Source organism: Montipora capricornis, chromosome 7, assembly GCF_036669925.1.
Source record: "Montipora capricornis isolate CH-2021 chromosome 7, ASM3666992v2, whole genome shotgun sequence".
Taxonomy (NCBI): Eukaryota; Metazoa; Cnidaria; class Anthozoa; order Scleractinia; family Acroporidae; genus Montipora; species Montipora capricornis.
In genome coordinates, this window is record NC_090889.1 from 37274834 (window position 1) to 37294833 (window position 20000).

At 39.7% G+C, this 20000-nt stretch overlaps 2 protein-coding genes across 11 annotated transcripts in view; both read right to left on the bottom strand.

The window, feature by feature from the left end:
- LOC138057093 (uncharacterized) overlaps positions 1 to 6823 on the bottom strand; it is a 16847-nt gene extending 10024 nt beyond the window's left edge. Inside the window, exons 1-2 of one of the 3 annotated variants that reach the window (XM_068903117.1) lie at positions 6218 to 6823; positions 5474 to 5552 (exon numbers count right to left, since the gene is read on the bottom strand). The gene's annotated coding sequence lies outside the window, so the exon portion shown is untranslated. Of the gene's footprint in view, positions 1 to 5473; positions 5617 to 5716; positions 5955 to 6217 lie in introns of those variants that run through there. The other 2 variants (XM_068903116.1, XM_068903115.1) reach the window with 2 other exon arrangements.
- A 10117-nt stretch (positions 6824 to 16940) lies between these two features.
- Positions 16941 to 20000, bottom strand: part of LOC138057103 (A-type voltage-gated potassium channel KCND3-like) — a 46320-nt gene continuing 43260 nt past the window's right edge. For all 8 annotated transcript variants that reach the window (XM_068903148.1, XM_068903146.1, XM_068903152.1 and 5 more), the window contains one exon: positions 16941 to 17268. In XM_068903148.1, coding sequence (XP_068759249.1) covers positions 17118 to 17268 — 151 coding nt within the window. In that variant the 3' untranslated portion in view covers positions 16941 to 17117. The remainder of the gene's footprint in view (positions 17269 to 20000) is intronic.

Below are 20000 nucleotides of genomic sequence, written 5' to 3' on the forward strand. Positions count from 1 at the left end.
TTCGCTCCTCTTTCTAGACCTTTTAAATTGCATAGAAAGGAAAAGTGATGAAATTTAACACCGCTGGTATCGACCGAATTCACACAGCGTGGAGTAAGGGTCTTAAACTTCGAAATAATGCAGTAAAAATGACTGTAGATGTTTTCATCGCCGGCATTCGCGGAATGAAATTTGATAGTAATCGAAGCGACGCCCCGTGTTTAAATTTTCGACTTGTCGGCGGTCATGCAATTTTCTTCTTTTGTCTACGAACATAAACGAAAGGCCACAAACGTGTATTGGTGTATACGACTATACGTTACGCAACTTTAGACGCAAAACACGTATTCGCATATTGAGCGCGTTAATTTTGCATCTGTGTTGTTTCCATATCTTTCGAGTGGGACTGTATATCTTTCTACACATCTAAAAATGAAGAAAATCCACCAGACAAATACCTTCCTGACATATTTTCTTTCTCGCTTTATGAGAATAAAGGTCAGTAAGTGTGAATAAGATACCGGGTTAACGTCACAAGCTAGTTAGTTCCCAGGCTTTCAACTGCTCCTTTTTTAATTCAAAATGGCGGAAAATAAGGTCTTTTGGGAGATTTTGCCCGCTTATAAAAAGAAATCTAAGAGACAACAAGAGTTATTTCTTCACGGGGCGTCTTTGGTGGGCATATATTATCAGAATCATTATCACTGGCTAAGGGTGAAAAAATTCGCACCTGCTTTAAAGGTTTACTTCTCGTGGTTATCAACGATGCTAACGTTAACTTCAGAGTTAACTTCATGTAACTAAAGTGAAAGAGGAAATGTCTTTTTCGTCTATCCCAAATAACACTCCCCCTATTAACGTTGAGACTGGTTCAGGTTCAAGATTTTAGACCATCGCGGTTATGAACGTTACAAAGCAGTAACGAAAGGAAACCGAAAGAAAATCAGGTTTGAACGTGTTTGAACCCACGACCTCTCCGATTACCGGTGCAGTGATCTACAAATTGAGCTGCATGACAAACCAAACTGGCAGTTGGTCAATTTGAGAGATCGTAAGTAACCATTAGAGTCAGAAAATGAAAGACATTAGGAACTGTGGCTTTCCTTTCGTTACTGCCCGGACCTAAAAACACATGTATCTTTCCGTGTGAGGTAACAGAGTCCTTAATGTACACATATACCGGTATACGGATACGGGTAATGCACCCGCGCACGTAAAATGTTCATGGGCGCAGCCATTTTGAATAAGATACTCGAAGATTTAACGTGCGGGGATTCGGTAACGATTGTTTACAAAGATGGCGGCCGCGGCGACACGTCAATCCATTTTAAAGCGCTTTCTTTACAGCTAAGGTTTAAATTTGGCACAAATATCTCAACAGACTTGCCATAACATTGGCAAGGAGTCATACAAATCACATTTGTACTTAAAGCGTCATAAAAATTTTACTCGTTTCTCCATCATGTCTTCTCTCTGTAGCTACTCGTAATTCTTCTACGGAAAAATGGTGTCTAAAACCCGAAAAAATACGGCTGGATCTACCAGGTAATATTGATGACGTAATCGCAAAATGAAAAAAAAGATGGCGCTACCCGTTACCCGTACACCGATTTCGGGCTATTTTTAGGTCTCTAATATAAAGATATGCGTGGCCGATATCTGTATACTTTGGGAATCCAAGGCTCACAGAAATAACAAAGTGTCATTGTCGTTTATATAAAAAAAAGAGACTCGAAGACGTGAACAAACCAAATTGCGTTTAACAAACGATGAAAAAGGCGTTTCTCTCTTGGTATATCGGAGAAAAAAAAAAACAACTTATTTCTCTGTCACGACAAGCTATAGGATTGGATAAGAGACTAAGGATCTCGAAAACATGGAAGGCAAACACCTTGAAAAAAGAAAAAGACAAAAAATATTCCAACGGATTTCACGCTTCCAAGCTGTCTTCGTAGCAAAAAGATGGACGCCTCGATCTGGGATCCATCCAATGATCAACATGTGCCTATGGTACAGTTCTTTTTTGTTAGGGTCTCAATGAGGGATAGCTTTCATGACTAACGGTTATTTTTTCGGCCACGGTTAACTTACATGAAAATGAAACTTTTTTTTTTCTTTTTGCTTTTTGAGGTTGTGTGTGTTAGTTAGTAGGGTCTTCGTACACATATTGAATAGAATAAGTCATTGGTCATCATAATGCGACTTACATTTTTGTCAAGACCTCCAAGTGGGCGCTATTATCGTGTCAGACAAGCCTGGTCGTTTCTAAAACTACAAACGAGTGACCACGAGTAACCACGTTTGACCACGCGTAAAAAATCATTTAAAAGTTTAATGAATAACTAAACAAAGCGTACAATCACATCATCTAATTTTCTAATCCAATATTTTAATCAGACGCGTCATATCGGATAAACTAACACTGGTACTGATTTCATCAACTTGAACTTGAAATAAATCCGTGGAACATGAGCAATACTCAGTCTTGTTTCCTTTTGTTTGATTAGCATTTGTTCAGTGTGGTCATTCGCGTTCACTCGTGGTCACTTGAGGTCATCCATGGTCACTCGTGGTCATTCGTGGTCACTCGTGGGTTACTCGTGGCCATTCCTGGTCACTCGTGTGTAGTTTTTGAAACGATCCAGCAAAGGAGGTAAAACGGTGTCGAGTGCTCTGTGTCTCTAAATATTTCGAAAACTCCCTATTCCACTTTTCAAAACTGTAGCGGTTTACTTGTTTTGACGTATCACGGCCAACGGTTAACCCAACTGAGACCCTCTTTTATAAGCATCCCGTTTTACGGGACGTATGGGAAGGGCCTCTTAGAACAGAAGGAAAGAGAAGACAATGACGGTCAGTGTTAAGCCATACTAAGGAGCTTAAGCACTTGACGACGTTTTCGAGACCTTGCCCCAGTTGTTCAAACGATGGATAGCGCTATCCGCCGGATAAGTCACTATCCAGTGGATAAGTCATAGCGAAACCAATTGCTCCATACAATGGATAGTGATTTATCCGGTGGATAGCGTTATCCACCTTTTGAACAACTGGGGCCTAGACGTCAACCGGAAGAGAACATTTCGCATGGCAGGGCAGTAGTGTCTCTAGGGCAAATTTAAACTAATCATGTCTAATGGCGAAAAGATACTTAGCTATATAAGCGGTGTGGTTGTGTGAGCCAATAATTACAAAAGTGATTTCAGAGTAAAAGAGAACATCGCCAACCATTCCGGTCACGACAATTCAGCGCGACTTACGTGAAACGACTTTTTCCGCTGTTCTTCTTCTTGTATCAGCGGGCTCATATCGCCGCGACGCGAGGTACGGAATATGTTTTTTATATTTACTAAAGTTTGGCCCATACCAAAACCGCTGAGAAAAATAACTTGCTTCGAAGAATGAAGTTCACAAAATTAGCTTTCAAACGATGGTTTTTGCGAGAAATTTGGACAAAAGACAGCCAAGATATTGTTATTCGAAAACAGGGAATTTTACAGTTTTAACGTGGACTTTGGTTTATCGGTTTTTTGCGTTCTTTGGAAGGGAAAAAGGACGGATCAAACATTTCGCTGCTGACTTCATATTTTGGGTTAGGATCAAGAACAAAGTCAACTATGGGTCTCCACTCCGGCAAGTGAAAAACCAAGCACAGGAACACTGGTATCTGTCTTTAATTCCAGGGATTTTCGTATATTTGCTAGCTTTTGTAAGGCTTAAAGGGGTCGCTCACCTCAAAACAAAGCATAGGAAAAATGAAGGGGTTTTTTTTGGCCTGAAGTTATATTTTTTACAGCAGAACACAGACAACAGTCGTTATAATGGCATCCCGTTCCGGCAAATGTCCCATCTGCAATTTTTAGTGCACCTTTTCGAAATATTTAAAACTTCTCCATACATTTCTTTGTAAAATTTGACGCCATTTCGAGAATTAGATTTCTAAGAAACCGCTTACGCATGGCCGAAATAGTTGGCGATGTCGAGAGGAGAAAAAATAAATCAGTCATTTACCAGCTAGAGTATAGCGAAATACTGTGACCTCGGTCTTGAAAAAGCTGCCCTTGGCTTGCGGACTCGGACAGCGGCATTTTCAAGACCTCGGTCACAGTATTTCGTTATACGGACCTCCCAGACAGGAAATAACATATATATCTGTAGCTAACAGTCAAGAAATGAGTTAACATCAAACACGTTTCTTTGATTTTTGGCAAAACGCACATTACAGCCTGCCCTTTACCAAATTTCTTGCGTTACCCTCGGCAAAGAGAAGTTATTGAATTGTAATGTATTATTTCTACACACTTGTTTTTATGGCGGTTTAGTTTAGAATTAGAGTTTTTACTCTTTGGCTTTCATGTAAGTCAGGGATAAAGTCTACTGAGGAGACGAATCTGGACCTTGTATCCAGCCGTGAAATCGAAGAATTCTCAAAAAAAACAAAAAAAAAACACGGAACAAAACATCTGTTGGCGAATGATAGTTACCCCCTTCCTAACAATGTAAACAGGAATGGAATTCGCTTGAGAACCCAGCAATACGAGAAAATACGAAGGACGAGAAGATTGCCCAAAGACCAAGCTTGGACAAACCTGCGTTAAGCACTCTGCCTTTTAAGCCGTGACAGTTCACCTAAATGGCGAAAATGAAAGTGGTGTACATTCACTTTTTGCACGCATATGGCAAGATGTTTAAAAAAAAACACCACTTGTTTGGGTAAAGTATGGCTGTGCTTCACCTTAACAAAAGTTAAGCCACCACAACTGCTACGTAAAATGAGTAAGCCGGTATATGGTTTTTAATATTCAAAACAGCCGACAGCAGCTAACCAATAAGTATGGCATGACGGGATTGATGGTTACGCTGTCGATTGAGATTGGCGCGTCTTTCGCTCAAAACGAAACCGTGTTACATGTTTTTAAGTGCGTTCTTTGCCGACTTTTGAACACTGTCAAACGAAACTGCGAAACTTCAAATAGTAAACGATTCATGGGCAGTGTGCTATGAAACTAATTAATTCACGGCCTCGGCAAGAAGGCCTTTCAGCGCATGGCATGTTTATCGAGTCAGCAACAGGCTTTGCCAAATGCTGTTTTGCAATTAAAATGCTCCACTGCTTGTACGTTTACTAATAATACACGAAATATAATAAAAAGTGGTCACGTTTTATTTGAGTAACGCAATACTTTTTTTTCAGAAACTTTGAAAGAAGTTTATTAAAGAAAGCGCTGAGGCTTTTACCTGTGTTACCTCCATGGAGACAATTAAAGCAGTATTGAACATTTGAACATCAGCAGCAATACTAAGTTATAAATTTCTTTTAAGTAATGCTCGCCATTTCCACTTGAAAGCTTGAAATAGAAATGAAATAATACCTGCAGTCGCGCTGTGAAAGGTACGGGCTGAAATGTGAGGCTTCGTCAACAACGTCAATTGTAGTACGTGCCTTATGAACTACGAGAAATTAAATAAAATCCGAGCAGCTTATAAGTTTCTTTACCTTCTTGGGGAATGTCTTGTATCCTCAGCGAAAACTCCTCATTCAAGGTTTGTCCTTGATTCAGTTCGATTCAGAACTTCTGAGAGATGAATGACAAAGGCGATCATGTATTTATCGATTTATAGAGTCACAAAGGAACTTGCCTGTAAATCATAAAGAATAGCGAGCATTAAAAATTTTCAAGTCTTCGTTCAGGAGAAAGTAAACTCTGTTCCTGTGCTGCTTTACAAACCAAAACTTTACCAGAAATATATTCTTTCTCCACCGTCGAATACTGGTTACTCCAGAAAACAACGTGCCATAGCGAAATGTGTCAAAACAACGCCGCGAAGATGATATGGTGAAAGCAGCAACACTTCGAGTGTGGGAGATGTGCAGTCTAGGACTGTTATTTTTTCAAATGCAGGCGTAGGATCCGTAGCAATATCCAGAACAAACCGAGAATGTTGAACTCCGTTCTTCGATTAGAGCGATTATGATGTTATTTGCATAGAGAGTTCAGCGGCCTTCGCTCCGATGTCAATCAAAAACAATAGGCTTGGTGCTTCACTGCACACATGATTCAAATAGGCGCTGTCTATTGGTCACAGTTGATCGACAGCTGTCATCGTCAAGCCAATCAGATGACCTCTGCCGGTCTACGAGTTTCGGTTGCCATTAAAGGCAGAGGATAGGACATACAGACATGATTTACCTTCACATATTAAAATATATATTTAAGTATTATTTAGCAACAGAACTCACCAAGTTTGGAATTAAGAACTCAACAGATGCCTGAAGTGAAAAAAGCAACAACAACATCGCGTTAAGGCTACGATTTAGCCGCATTCGTAGGCAGGGTATTACGTCCACTGACGGGATCAAAGAGATCGATCCCACGCAAAATAATTTATGCAAAGATGACTTGAATTTCAGCAACAGGCCAGTGACGTTTTTAGGTAACAAAACAGCGGCTGGATGAGCGGATATTTTTTTCAGTTTCTTTTGCCAAGAAAGTCAAAACTATCATTATCTCTTTAAAGGAATGTTTGTTTCCGGCGTCCTCGAGCAATCATCGATGGATCCTTCTATATTTCAGAAGATGCAGTCATCCGAATATTGTACTTCAAAAGTATCTGCTCTTGATTGTATTTTTGTCAATTTTCTGTAGAACGCTACCTAATTGAATTCAAAGTTCAACTACGAACGGGCACACATGATGACCAGAAGGCAGTTCTCGGTCCAAACGAACGTCGACCCCGAAAGCTTTCATAATGAAGCTAAAATTCAAGACCGGAAATGACTTCATGGATTGACAGCAAGAACAAGGACTTTGAATGTATTACGTCAAAACTGGTTCTTTCACTTATGCCTTGCACATTGCACCCATGCTCTTAACGATTTTATTTTATTTATATTCTATATTCTATATTCTATATTATATATTATATATTATTCTATATTATATATATATTTTTTTAACAGGATGCTTAATCATGCTTATACTTAATTCTTAAATTTTCCCTTAATTTAATTTCCACACAACTTGCTAAGTCGAGGAAGAGCAGAGGGGCCCGTTTCTCGAAAGTCCCGAAACTTTACGGGCCATTTTCGGGCGTCACAATTCCCTTTGTATCTCAAGAACGGAGATGATTTAAGTCATCAAACTTTACAGTTCTTTTTCTTTCTGTTACCTTGAAAACACGTCAAAAGATCGGCTTTACATAACAAGCGGTTGGCAGTTATGGCTTTTCGGGCCCGAAAAGTTTTCGGGACTTTCGAGAAACGGGCCCCTGAGCCCGTGAATTCCCCAAAGAACTAAAGGGCGCTAAACGTTTGGCCCACAAAAATATAACAACATGCAATAACATAGGTATTAAGGCGTTTCTTGCTACGCCCGTTTACAGCATAGTTGAGTTATTCACTTCTATCGAAAGTTTCACTCACGCACACAACGTGTTATATATGCTGTTACTTGCTAGTTGTATTCATTCCCTGAAGAAGTCTCAGTAAGAGACGAAACGCGGCGGAAATTAACGAAAAAAGCTTACAACTACAAGAAGTCTTCCTTTGCGCTGCTTACTAGTTTTTACGGTTAAAAAAAAAAAAATCAAATAAATAATCAGACTACAATAATTGCTGCCGCAATGAGTGAGCGTGAAGAGAACGAACGAGGCAGCTCTCTAATCAGGAGGACACATTTTTCTTCGAAATGGAAAAAAAAAAATTGTTCGCTGTAAGATCACAGGTGAAAGGAATTGTGGTTATGCGCGAATTGAGAAATTATGGGTGCATTCCTTTGGGATGATCCGGAAAAGGATCACCAATCCAACATCACTTGGATCACGGTGCATCGCATCAATGGAACCGATGAATCCACTCTGGGAAGGGATTTCTCGGTTCCTTTCATGCACCGTGATCCAAGTCATCTTAAATCATATCAGTGATCCTTTTCGGATCATCCCAAAGGCACCCACCCTCACATGCGCCGTTTGATACGCTCTACCCAGAAGCTATTAGAGCAGAGGCTTGCAGCCATTTTTCCAATCATAGTGAAGTATAAATCAATTCTACTTTTTTCTTTGTATTTCAAAACTCTGTTAACTGAACACTAAGTGACCGAACGTTTAAGCCTTTATTTCAAAATTTTTATTTTGACTGAGAAATTCCTAATTAATGGTCCGCTATTACTAACTTTAAAATATTAGTTGAGGTCATGTCCACACTACGCACTTTTGCCCGAGGGAACATCGTTTTACCTAGGGAAATTTTACCTGAGTACACCCGAGGTAAATTTATCTCGGGTTTCATTTTCCCCAGATAAAAAGGTCACACTGAAGAAAATCACATCTATTGTAGGTTTACAAGGGATTGACGTGATTAAATCCACCCAAATGAAACGTGTACTGATTGCAAGTAATTTATACTTACACGTTCGATCTGAACCAGGCCATCTTCTTCCTTTGATACACGCACACATGCAACAAAAGCGACAAAGAACTTGCACTTCGGTGTGTTTCAAGTAAAACGTGACACGATTAAATCAAATCAGCGCGTTTGCCGACGGGCATCTATTGGCTAACTACCTCGGGATTCAAAACATGTAGGGTAACTGTCAAGGGAAATTCTATTGTTCTCTTGACATATTCAAGCTTCGATGAAAAAAAATTTCCCTAGGTAATTTAACTGGGGAAAAATCGGTCACACTTCTAAATTTAAGTTTCCCTAGGTAAAACTGTCAACAAGTCAAGTTTACCTAGGGCAAAAGCGCATAGTGTGACCACAGCTATTGAGAGAGTTGGATCGAGGATAAAGATGACGGCAAAGACTCAAGTTTAAAAATGCAATGCCTGTGCACGTGCCGATATTAAAATGTAGCGCGGGAGTTTCGACCTCTCAGACATTTAAACTCGTGTTTTGCAGGTATAATAAGCTGCGTTTACACGGTGCACTTTTACGCTAGTGAGACTATGACGTCATCTTATCTTCGATCCAGCCCTCTGAGGTCCAATCGGTCAGTCTTGAACATGAATAATGACGGACCGTGAAATCCCAAACTTGCACTCAAAGAAAACAGCCTTTGGATAAAATTCGAAGCTCAAACTTTTGCCAGTCAGGTGTCAAACAAACAGGCTTTCAAAATCTGAAGGAAAAAGGGAAGTCAATTTTTTGATCATAGAAGCACTTAAACTTGTAAAACGGTTGTGTTTTTTTTAGTCTTTTGGTTCATTTTCGCTGAATTCTTTGTATTTTGCTGACGCTTTTTTTTAACCCTTATAAACTTTATCGCAGCTTCGTGAAATACAAATAGGAGAAGCTACCAGGCTGAACTAAAGTCAGATGAACGGCCAGGATTACGATGCATACGAAAGGTATACGAAAGAAAATCACGTGTCACGTAATCTCATTAGACGAGTTCACGCTCTTGAGTGCATCATGGGTAATCAGGGCAAGATGGAGAGAAATTCAAATGTTTGCAATGTAGCTCAAAGCGATGAAAAGTATTCATGATATGCAATTTTGGTTTTTTGATTTTCCAAAACAGAAGATATGCTCTCAACGGTGCGGTAGAATAAATTTGGAGAGAATGGCTATGGTAGAAATTATTTTATCAAAAAGAGTTTCTGCCATACATTTCCTGTAATTCCAAAGGCACAAAATTACAGGGAATGTATGGAGACAAAAAAAGCCATTTTTACAAACCTTTGAATTTCCCGCCATGTTGCCCTGATTACCCATGATGCAATCAAGAGCGTGAACTCGTCTATTGTCTCCCATCCAGACAACAACTCCGCCCGACAGTGATTAACCTCGAATTCAGTGAACTGTTTTGTCGTGAAAGCATCTCAAATGACGAGTAATGAATATATCAAGCAGTCAGTACGTATTGACTGTCTAGCTTAATTTGGTGATGCACAAGTCCTTTTCACGTGTATTGGTGTACTTTTTACTAACCCTAAATTATCTTTTATTTTATTCAATCTTTCTGCGTTTCGTATTTGTCCTCTCAGGGGGCTATTTACGTTATCGTTTCCTCAGAAACGATGCGTTTTGATCACAACTTATCTTTTTAAATCAAACAGATCGCACTTACTTTGATATGATTCAGCGTCTACTCAAGGGCAATATAATATTATGTAATTTCATTGATATGAAGCGCTTATTAAAACAATCTCAAGAAATAGGTGTTCGTGTTGTTTCTTTTCTCGAGTGGGTCCAGATGGGAGTCCAGTTTGGGGGGTCCACATTTTTTACCGTCTTTGCTCAAGACCTACTGAAATTTCCCTTGAATTCTACGGACGAACGGTCGTTAAATTACCGCCAGCATACTCGAACATCTCCCTTCCCCTTGGGAGCATTTTTACCATTTAGGTAAACTAGGCTTCTCTACGCAATTGTAAAAATTGCGTTCATAACTGCGAAGATCATAGCTTCACTTGGTAAACTAATTATTGCATATATTGTCATCGTGATTATGAGGAAAATACAGGCACCCCAACGACCGGATGACTTAAATTTGTCAGAATTACCGAAGATGGTTTCCACAAATGCTTTCCTGAGTTGGGTAAGTGAGTTTTTAGCTGCCCTACAAAGTTCTTATCTGCTCGGATCATTCTAAGGGTATTTCATGCCTGCAGAAATCCCAGGTGGCTTTAAGTTACAGCAATCGCGAGGGGTCTGGTCAAAAACTTTAAGGGGCGTTTGCCGCTCAAGTGTGATTCTCAAACAAACTGTGGCGAACTGAATGGTAGAAGTTATAAACCTTCACAATTTATGCTATTTCTAATATCATAGTTGATTCTTACTCAGCTCAATAGAAGCCAAGCGTTCTTCAATGTAGTCTAGAAATTTCTACGCACTCTTTGGAGTCTTCACTGCTTTTGCGAAGTACCTATGAGAATCTGTTCAAAAAATGTCCAAAATCTTACTGCATGGTTCGAATATTCGAAGATTTTAGCCAACCTTCCTTCCGACAGTTATTTACTAATAACATTACTCCTTGGGTTTCCCTGAATCATGACAGCTGCTGTTGTTATTGTTCTTCCAAAAAAAGACCTAATCTATACACGTTATCCAAAAGGGAAGATATCTGTTTACAAAGCTCTTCAAACATTGTTTTAGTTATTCAAATTTGCCAACCACAGGAACAAAAGAACCTTTGTTTCGACAAACGAATGAAGGGGGTAGTTTCTAAAGAAACTGTGGTGCTGCGTCGGTGGGGAAGTAGTATACAATTATTTTGCTTTTATCAACGGAGTTGATTATGTAAATTGGCAACCGTACAAAGATTCTAAAAGCCGACGTTTCGAGCGTTAGCCCTTCGTCAGAGCGAATCGCTTCGCTCTGACGAAGAGCTAACGCTCGAAACGTCAGCTTTTAGAACCATTGTTTCGACAGCCAACAATACGATACAACACAATGCAATACAATGACTTTATTTTGCTTCGAATTTAAAGATAGCAAAAACTGCTAATATCTCCGAGGAAAACAAGTTGACGGAGTAACTTGATTAAACCACTTATAAAATAAATTAAGTAATAGATTATAATTATATTACGTGTAATAAGATGATGACAATAACATGAGAGATATCCACTTTTTCCGTTAATATGAGATGCCTAGTTAAAGTGGCACATTGATGACAATAGGTGACGTCGACGATGTCTTCGTTATTACTGTCATTGCTCGCCAAAACTTATTTTTAAATGCTGTTTATTACCCCGTTTGCTTTGTCGAGATTAACGGAAAATGATACCCTATTCCTAGCCAGAATTATCTGTTCACCGTTCTATAATCCTTCACTAAAATCCCCGATATAAAACTGATGTTTTCTCCGAAGCGGTTTTCTTACCCTTGGTTTTCGTCTGACGTCACGGCTCCAATGTTCAGATGTTTAGTGTTCGTAAACGTAGAAAGGGTCGGTTTTTTTTTGTGCAAACACTTTCTTTGTTCGGTTCAAAAACCGCTGATCACGTGGGAGAAATCAAAGGTAGCTTTCACAGCCCCAACATCACTTTACTTACAAATTTTCAGTGATCAAGTGACAGGAAACTCTCATGGTTTTCACATGATGTCATCAAAATTAAAAAAAATAAGGATTTATCAATCCTTTTGAGATTTTAGTCTAGTTAGTTATTAGAACAGCCGAAGACTTATTTTTTTTACAAATTTTCAGTTTGATAGAATTTTTCGCCTTGTGATAAAGCAGGGTTGAATTTCTAAGCTTTTGCGTGACCGTCGATGGAGGCCGAGATTGCTGTCGCGTAGCTTAAAAAAGTGAGTATCCGCTGAGATTTTGCAATCTGAACAGTCCTTGTATGAGAATAAGCACTCGTATAGATGTTTATGAGCCCTCAAAAGACGACTACAGCCTTTTTATAGCAAAACTCAAAAACATATGTTTTTGTTAGCTTACGGCCCGCCATATTTGTTCCCCTCAGAGGGACACAAACATGGCGTCCCTATAAAAAGTCTTAAAAATTTGAGTAAAACATTCATTCGGATATCTCCCGCACTGTTTGAATATTCATCTCCTTAGTCAGGAGCCCATCTGGAGCGTGCAACTTCCATACAGCGTCTGTGAAACGGCGTTTTCACAAGTAGGTTTATTTTTAGACTAGCCCTTCCCGCGAATTAGGTCAAAAAACAAAGGCAGTTCCGGTTCGGTGACCCTATGACGTCAGCTTAATTTCTTGTAATTGGTCATCGGGCTCCTGTGGGAGTCTCATTCGCGGGAAATTCAATCTAAAAATAAATCGATCTGTGAAAACGCCTTTACACGAACACAGTAGAGTTGTAGGCTCCCTGCCTTTATTTTGTCTGTTTGATTCTTGATTTTATTTGTTGAATGGTTTTGATGACGGTGTGACAGTGAAAACCGGCAATATTGTGTTATTTGTGCTGTAACGATCTACTAGTCTCTACTGGTTACGAAAAATAATGTCACTTTATTGTAGCAACTTCATACATTACTGATTACGTAATGATACAGGGCACCTGATTGGTGTAATAGAAAAGCACATGGTCATGAACTTGAGAATATATGACATCCAATGTGAACGAGTCCTCACTCATGTCTTTACCACGGTAACTGAGAGCCCATAAATCGATCACTATATTTTAATTCAGATGTGTTGAACTAAACGAATTTAAAACGAGTGTCATTGGAACTGAATTTACCTGCCCTAGGCATTCTAGTTTGGGTTCCATGAAGGTTGAATAGTCCATTTTAGGGTTGTATGCTTAGCTACTTGGCCTATGAATGAAAGTGAGGCTGGAATTGACCTTGTTTTGATAGAAACCTCATTGCTCTTCTTATGTAAATTCTTACTAAAAGGAGGCAGGTCACTATAATAACACGGTCAACACCAGCCTCACTTTCATTTAAAGGCCAAGTAACTAAGCACACAACTGTAAATAGGCCTATTCCCTGAATGCTGCAAGAATTAATACTTGGAGGACAAATACGACTACAACATTTGATCTGCAATCAGTGCCAGTTGCTTGTGGCTCTTTGATTGAGCAAAACTAAAAAGCGCCACAGGATTGGATTTAATAATGTTCATTTGCTGTTGTTGCTTAGTCCTTCTTTCTTTCTTCCTTTCTTTCAATTTCAACTTCCGTATTTGTCAGCAATTTGTGTTGGTTCTAACCATAATTTCTTTCCATGATGTTACACAGTGTATTCAAGATAAAATAAAATTGCAGTTCATATTAAGCATTTCACTAAATATATAATATAAAAGTGCACTTAACCCCAAAATATTTTTTTCGCTAAAATGAATCTTTGCAACTGCTCGAAACGCATTGCGGCGATTTTTTCATTTTTCTAACAAATCCTGGCATTTTATAGGCTTCGAAAGTTGCGAAAATCCAAGCATCTTTTGTTCACGACCGAGTATCAGAAGGCCGGAGTGGGTCTATTCCTGATTTGACGTCACAAACTGATTTACATTGCATTAACTCTTTGTAAATATGCATGCAAAGTAGATTATGACGTCAAATCAGGAATAGACCCACTCCCCTTCTGACTCGGTCGTGAACAAAAGGTGCTTGGATTTTCGCAACTTTCGAAGCCTATAAAATACCAGGATTTGTTAGAAAAATGAAAAAATGGTCGCAATGCGTTTCGAACAGTTGCAAAGATTCATTTTAGCAAAAAAAAATATTTTGGGGTTAGGTGCACTTTAAATATCTCTTGTACAGTCCCGTGCCTCGGCTAGCACTGCTACCTGTCGGATGGCTATCATATTATTAATTAAAGATTTGTTCTTGGCGTTGTTGTTGTTGTTGTTGTTAGCAAGCGCATGAACATTATTCACGTGGCTGTCATGACTTAATCTCATGACTGATACATCACTTCTTCAATAGGAACGGGGGGAATCTTGGGATTGCTTTGGGATACATGATATGCCACTTTCAAAAATACGATAATACCCTTTTGTTTGCCATCCAAATTTTTGCAGAAGCGTTGTTTCCAGTTTCTCTTGGGACTTACAATGGTCCCAAGTGAAAATAAAAACAACGCTTATGCAAAAATTTGAAAGCTAAACCAAGACTCTTAAGGTATTTTTGAAAGTGGCCTATAGAGCGTTTTCACATGACGTCACGGCAGCCATGTTGGTGTTCCAAAACAAAGAAACGGCGGCCATGTTGGAGTTCCAAACTAATCCTCTGGGAATTAAGCTCTATTTTTATGCAAATATTTTCTTTTGTTTCATTAAATTAGCATTTATTTTAGTCACGCTCTATTAGATTGTGGTTTCGTCTTATTTGCATTCACCAACTCAACTCCGTTACCGTTTGTGAATTGCAAGCTGGTTTTCTCCGTATAGTTGGGTTAACGCTGGTGTGGTTACTTTACGGTTCCATAAGCCTTAAGCTTTGGATAGTAGAGACTTGGCATCGCGTTTACTGAAACGGGAAACGGGGAAACGGGAAGCTGCTGTTTGTCATTTAAGCATGCCAAGCAAATTATCTTATTCTAATTTTCTTCTCTCTTTTGAAAAGTTGTTCGGAATTTGTAACTATCAGGCGAGGAATCAGCTAAAACTAGTGGTAATCAAAGATCATGAAGCGCAGGGTAAACTTGTCTTGGACCTGTCTCAATCCCAGGCTTTCTCTCCTATGATATCATTCGCCCCTGCAAAATCTGCGGGGGTGCCACGGATCGGTCGGTCGGTCACCCCAAAACATCTCGATACAATCTGCATTAAAGCCTGGTTTCCATATGATCTGCAATGGTCTGCGACCGGTCTGCGACACGATCGCCGATAGGTCTGCACCGCGTCGCAGACACATGGAAACATCTGTCGCCGTCGTCTGCGGCGATCTGTGGTACACGGTCTGGATGATAGGGAAAGTTGTATCTAGTTCTACTTTCCTGACCATTTACGACGCTTCCGACTTATACAATTTTTAATGGAAACGTGTGTCTGCGATGATTTGTGTCCTATCGGCGACACACTGTTGTTCGCTTTGAAACACGTCCAATCATACTTGAGGTAAGTGCACTCCTTTTTCTGCTCGCTTCGCTGAGGATTAGTGATACGCTTGTCTGCGATCGCTTCAGATTTAAAATGGAAACATTTGCCTCCTGTGTTTTTACGATCGTCTGCGAGAAGACCAACGCAGACAGCTTCCGATCGTCGCACACCGTTGCATATCATATGAAAACCAGGCTTTAGTACTGCGTTCTCCTATTTGTCGAGCGCAACGAAATACGTCTCCTTGATTTTATGCGAAACGCAATTGAACTTGCCGCAGGTGCCGTATCTCTCTATTATGGAGTAATTCAAACAATAAACACTGGTAACCAAAAGCTAGAAAAAGTGGACTCTGTAACTTATAGAGCTGCGTTCTCTATCGACCCAATCGGAAATTAGAGGTTGGCAGGTGCCCATGGGTAGGAGCTTGCCTCTCTCATACACGTCCTTATGAGTCAACCTTTTGCGCATATCTTTCTATTTTGCGAACGCCACAAGTTCCTCGGCTCTGCACGCACTGTTTTAAAAGGCCAATCAGAGTAAAGTCACTGTCTAACAAAGACAAATAAAGCAGTAAAACTGTATTTAAATCATGCAAATTGATGTCAATTTATGTAAATGCCAGTCTCCTGCTCAAGGGTTCGTTCTAAAAATAGAATGATACGGGCAAAGGTAGAGTCAAAGATCTACTGTACATGGAGGCCCCTAGTAATGGACAAAAGTCTTGGAACACGAGCTAAAATGGTTTAAAATAAAGACCATATATAATACACCCCTTCCCTCCTCCCTCCCCCCCCCCCCCCCCCATCCTTCCAGCATTTCAAAATGCTGTATTAAAAAAAAAAAAAAAACGCTACGTAACTGGTAAGTTGTAAAAAGATCTAGATCATCTTCAACCTCGTATAGATAAAAATCCAGACGAAATCACGATTTTTAAGTTTAGAATTTGAGGTATTTCACAACATCGCATCTTCATCACGTTTTTTCGATTTTCGTTTTCTTCCTTTTTTCGCTTGCATTTCGCTCTTCCAAACTTTTGAAGTTTAAGGAATTTAATAAAACAATTATTCCATTCGCGCTTGTTGGATACAAGACTGGTTATAGCCATCTCGGCGCTACGCGCCTTCTTGGCTATTTACTATCTCATATCCAACGCGCGCTTATGGAATAATTGCTAATTATTAAAAACTGGATCATTGGATAATGCAATTCGAGAGTTTTGATTGGCTAAGCCATCATGGGTTATGAGCCATTATACCATGATCTACAAACACGGCAAGCATACGCGTGATTTTTTGGGCCTTTTTATTTTTATTGTAGTCTAGTTTTCTATATTTTGGGGGTGTCTTTAATAAAACAATTATTCCACTCGCGCTTGTTGGATATGAGATGATTATAGCCAACTCAGCGCTACGCGCCTCGTTGGCTATCTATCATCTCATATCCAACGCGCGCTCATGGAATAATTGTTAATTATTATATCAAGATATATTTGTAATCTGGCAATTCTCATTTTAATCTTGTGTTTAGATGAGATAACAACAACGTCATCGTGACATCATCCTCGTACCCAGGACCTCTCCCTTGGCTTATGGGTTGGGAGCGAGTTTGATCGTGACATCAGTAATGAAGCTGTAGTTTATCTGACCAAGGATGATGATGCACGGAGAATACATTATTTAATCAGTGGGTGGCAGTTTTGACTCTTTCGTCCTCGTAGTTCCTTCTTGTAAGATTGGTATTGGCAAAGTCAACATAATTATTCCAGACAGACAACAGACAGAACCTAAGATCTTGCCAAGAACTGTGATCGGAATCATGTCGCCGTAGCTAAAGGCAAAGGAAAAAAATGGAATTAGTTTTTCACTTTCTGACAGTAACCAGCATCTATGTAATTTCTTTAATATTTTCTTACAGTATCAGTGCTTCGTCAAAATGAACAAAAAGGTTCTAAGACCGAAGTAAATGGTCTTTTAACTTGATAAACTTTCTTAATTTATAAACAGGACCAAGATCCGGGAACGATTCAGAGAATAGACATTTTAAGACACGGCTTTAAGACTGAAGACTGAAGGAACAACCGCTTCTGGGTGTACTTTCGATAACTTAACTAATCCATGGGACAGATCTGCCACTAGTTTAATCGCAACGTTCAATTTCTGAATCCATCTTTTGTGGATCGTATTGGCGTGGCCTCGTATTGAATCAAAATCTCGACACTTGTCCGTTGTCTATCATTACCATTCGACATTTATAACCCGCCAAACGTGGTTCTATCATTTGTTGCACTTTAACATTAATCAGCTTGGATAAACGTCCTCTAAGATATCGCAATAATGTCCACAAATTCGCTCCATCAAAAAGGCTCAATCAACATTGTGCGAGCAAGGTAACCTAGAATTCTAGTCGTTTGCAAAAATAATTTTTTGCGGGACGAGTGCCGCCTTGACCCACGAACCTTCGTATGACCGCGCCCTATTCCGCGAACAATGTCAAATCGAAGCAAGATCCATGAAAAGCTAGTTTAATGAACGAAATGATATATGAAATGACTCATATACTAAACTGCAGATATGAAAGCAAGTAAAGCTTTGATCCTCGCAGTTATGGACGCAATTTTAGCAATTATTGCGTAGAGAAGCCTGAAAAATTCAGGACTTCAACAGGGTTTGAACCCGTGACCTCGCGATACCGGTGCAACGCTCAAAACAACTGAGGTATAAAGCCACTGGCGTTGGGAGATCGTCATTTGTGGGTTCTAATTTTCCCGTAAGGAATGAATCAATGAACGAAATGATATGTGAAATGAATCATTTGCTGAAATGCGGATATGAAATCAATTAAAGCTATGATCAGTTCAGTTATGGAAGCAATTTTAATAATTGCGTAGTGAAGCCTGAAAATTCAGGTCTTCAACAGGGTTTGAAACCGTGCCCTCGTGATACCGGTACGACGCTCTAACCAACTGAACTATGAAGCAACTGACGTTGATTTCAACGCTTTACTTAAAAGCTAGTTTGTAGGCTGGAGGCAAGTAACTTGGCCAGCTTTGAGCAGGCGCCTCCCTAGAAACGTCTCGGCCTTGGGGGACCGATAGAATTTGAAAAATTAAACGAGACGTACCAAGAAGTTGAACTGGAAAAGAACTATAAGTCACCTACATTGCGAACATTACAGGAACGGGACTAGAACTTCTAGGAACCGATTAACCAAGACTCGAGACTAGGCTTTTATAGATTGTTCTAGAAAAAGTAGCATCAAGTGAAGCTATGATCCTCGCAGTTATTAACGCAATTTTTGCAATTGCGTAAAGAAACCTGAAAATTTCAGGACTTCGACGGGGTTTGAACTCGTGACCTCGCGATACCGGTGCGACGCTCTAACCAACTGAGCTATAAAGCCAATGACGTTGGGAGCTGGTCATTTGTGGATTCTAATGTTCCCGTGAGGAATGAGTCGACGATGAAATGATATGTGAAGTGGATCATATATGAACTGCGGATATGAAATCAAGTGAAGCTATGACCCTCGCAGTTATGGACGCAATTTTTGCAATTTAGTAAATAAGTAAGTAAACACTTTAGAGCAGTTTTCAAATGGATGTCGTGACACTAAAACTAAAGTAATTAGTTTGGCCAATCAAAAAGGACGGAGAGAATCCAGTAAACAAATCAAAACTCGAACTAATTACACGTAGCCGACACAAAGCGCAGGAAAATGTGGACGCGCGAACCACGATTGGTTTTGGTTTCACTTCTGATTGGTTTAAAAAGTGGCGCGAGAACTTTGCACCAATCACTGAGTGAAGTTATGCAAAACCACAGTAATTCGCTAATTACTTTCGACACTCAAGTGAAAACTACGCTATTTTATGGGAGTAACACTTAATAGTGTTTCAAAACTAATAAACTTGAGACCAAACCACAACACCGGAAACTCCGAGACTTCTTTTTCTCGAAAAGTGTGTGGGATCTTTACTGTCCTACAGAAATTTCAAGAGCAAGCGTTGTGAGACGGAGCTTCCGGTTTATAGTCCGCAGCTGAGAAGACTTGAAAGTCTAAACTTTTGCGGAAGTAATTACAAAGGCAGCACTTTCTCCTCAGTTAATTAAACACCCTGAGTGTTGGTCCCGCTGGAGTTTTTGATCCCGCGACTTCCTTCACGGTAGTCCGGTGCTCAACTACCTATACCAACCAGTCAGCGGTCATTGTTTTAAAGAGTCCTCGCTCAAGATATACACCTTATTCCAAAATGGCCGACATTTTAGTATTCTTTTGTTTCAATGCAAATTGACACTTATGGCCTCACTTTCAATCGTAAAATTAAAATGAATATTTAACCTTGAACGAGGCCAAAAGGGCCATTTGCATGGAAACAAAAGAATACTAAAATGGCGGCCATTTTGGAATAAGGTGTATATATGGTTTTCAATCACGTAATAAAACGACCATGTTGGTGCACAAAACAACAGCAAATTATGGCTCATGTTTTGCATAACAATAGAGTCAAATTTCTCCCCCCCTCCCCCACCTCCCAATTTTTTTCTCTCTATTGTTCTGTG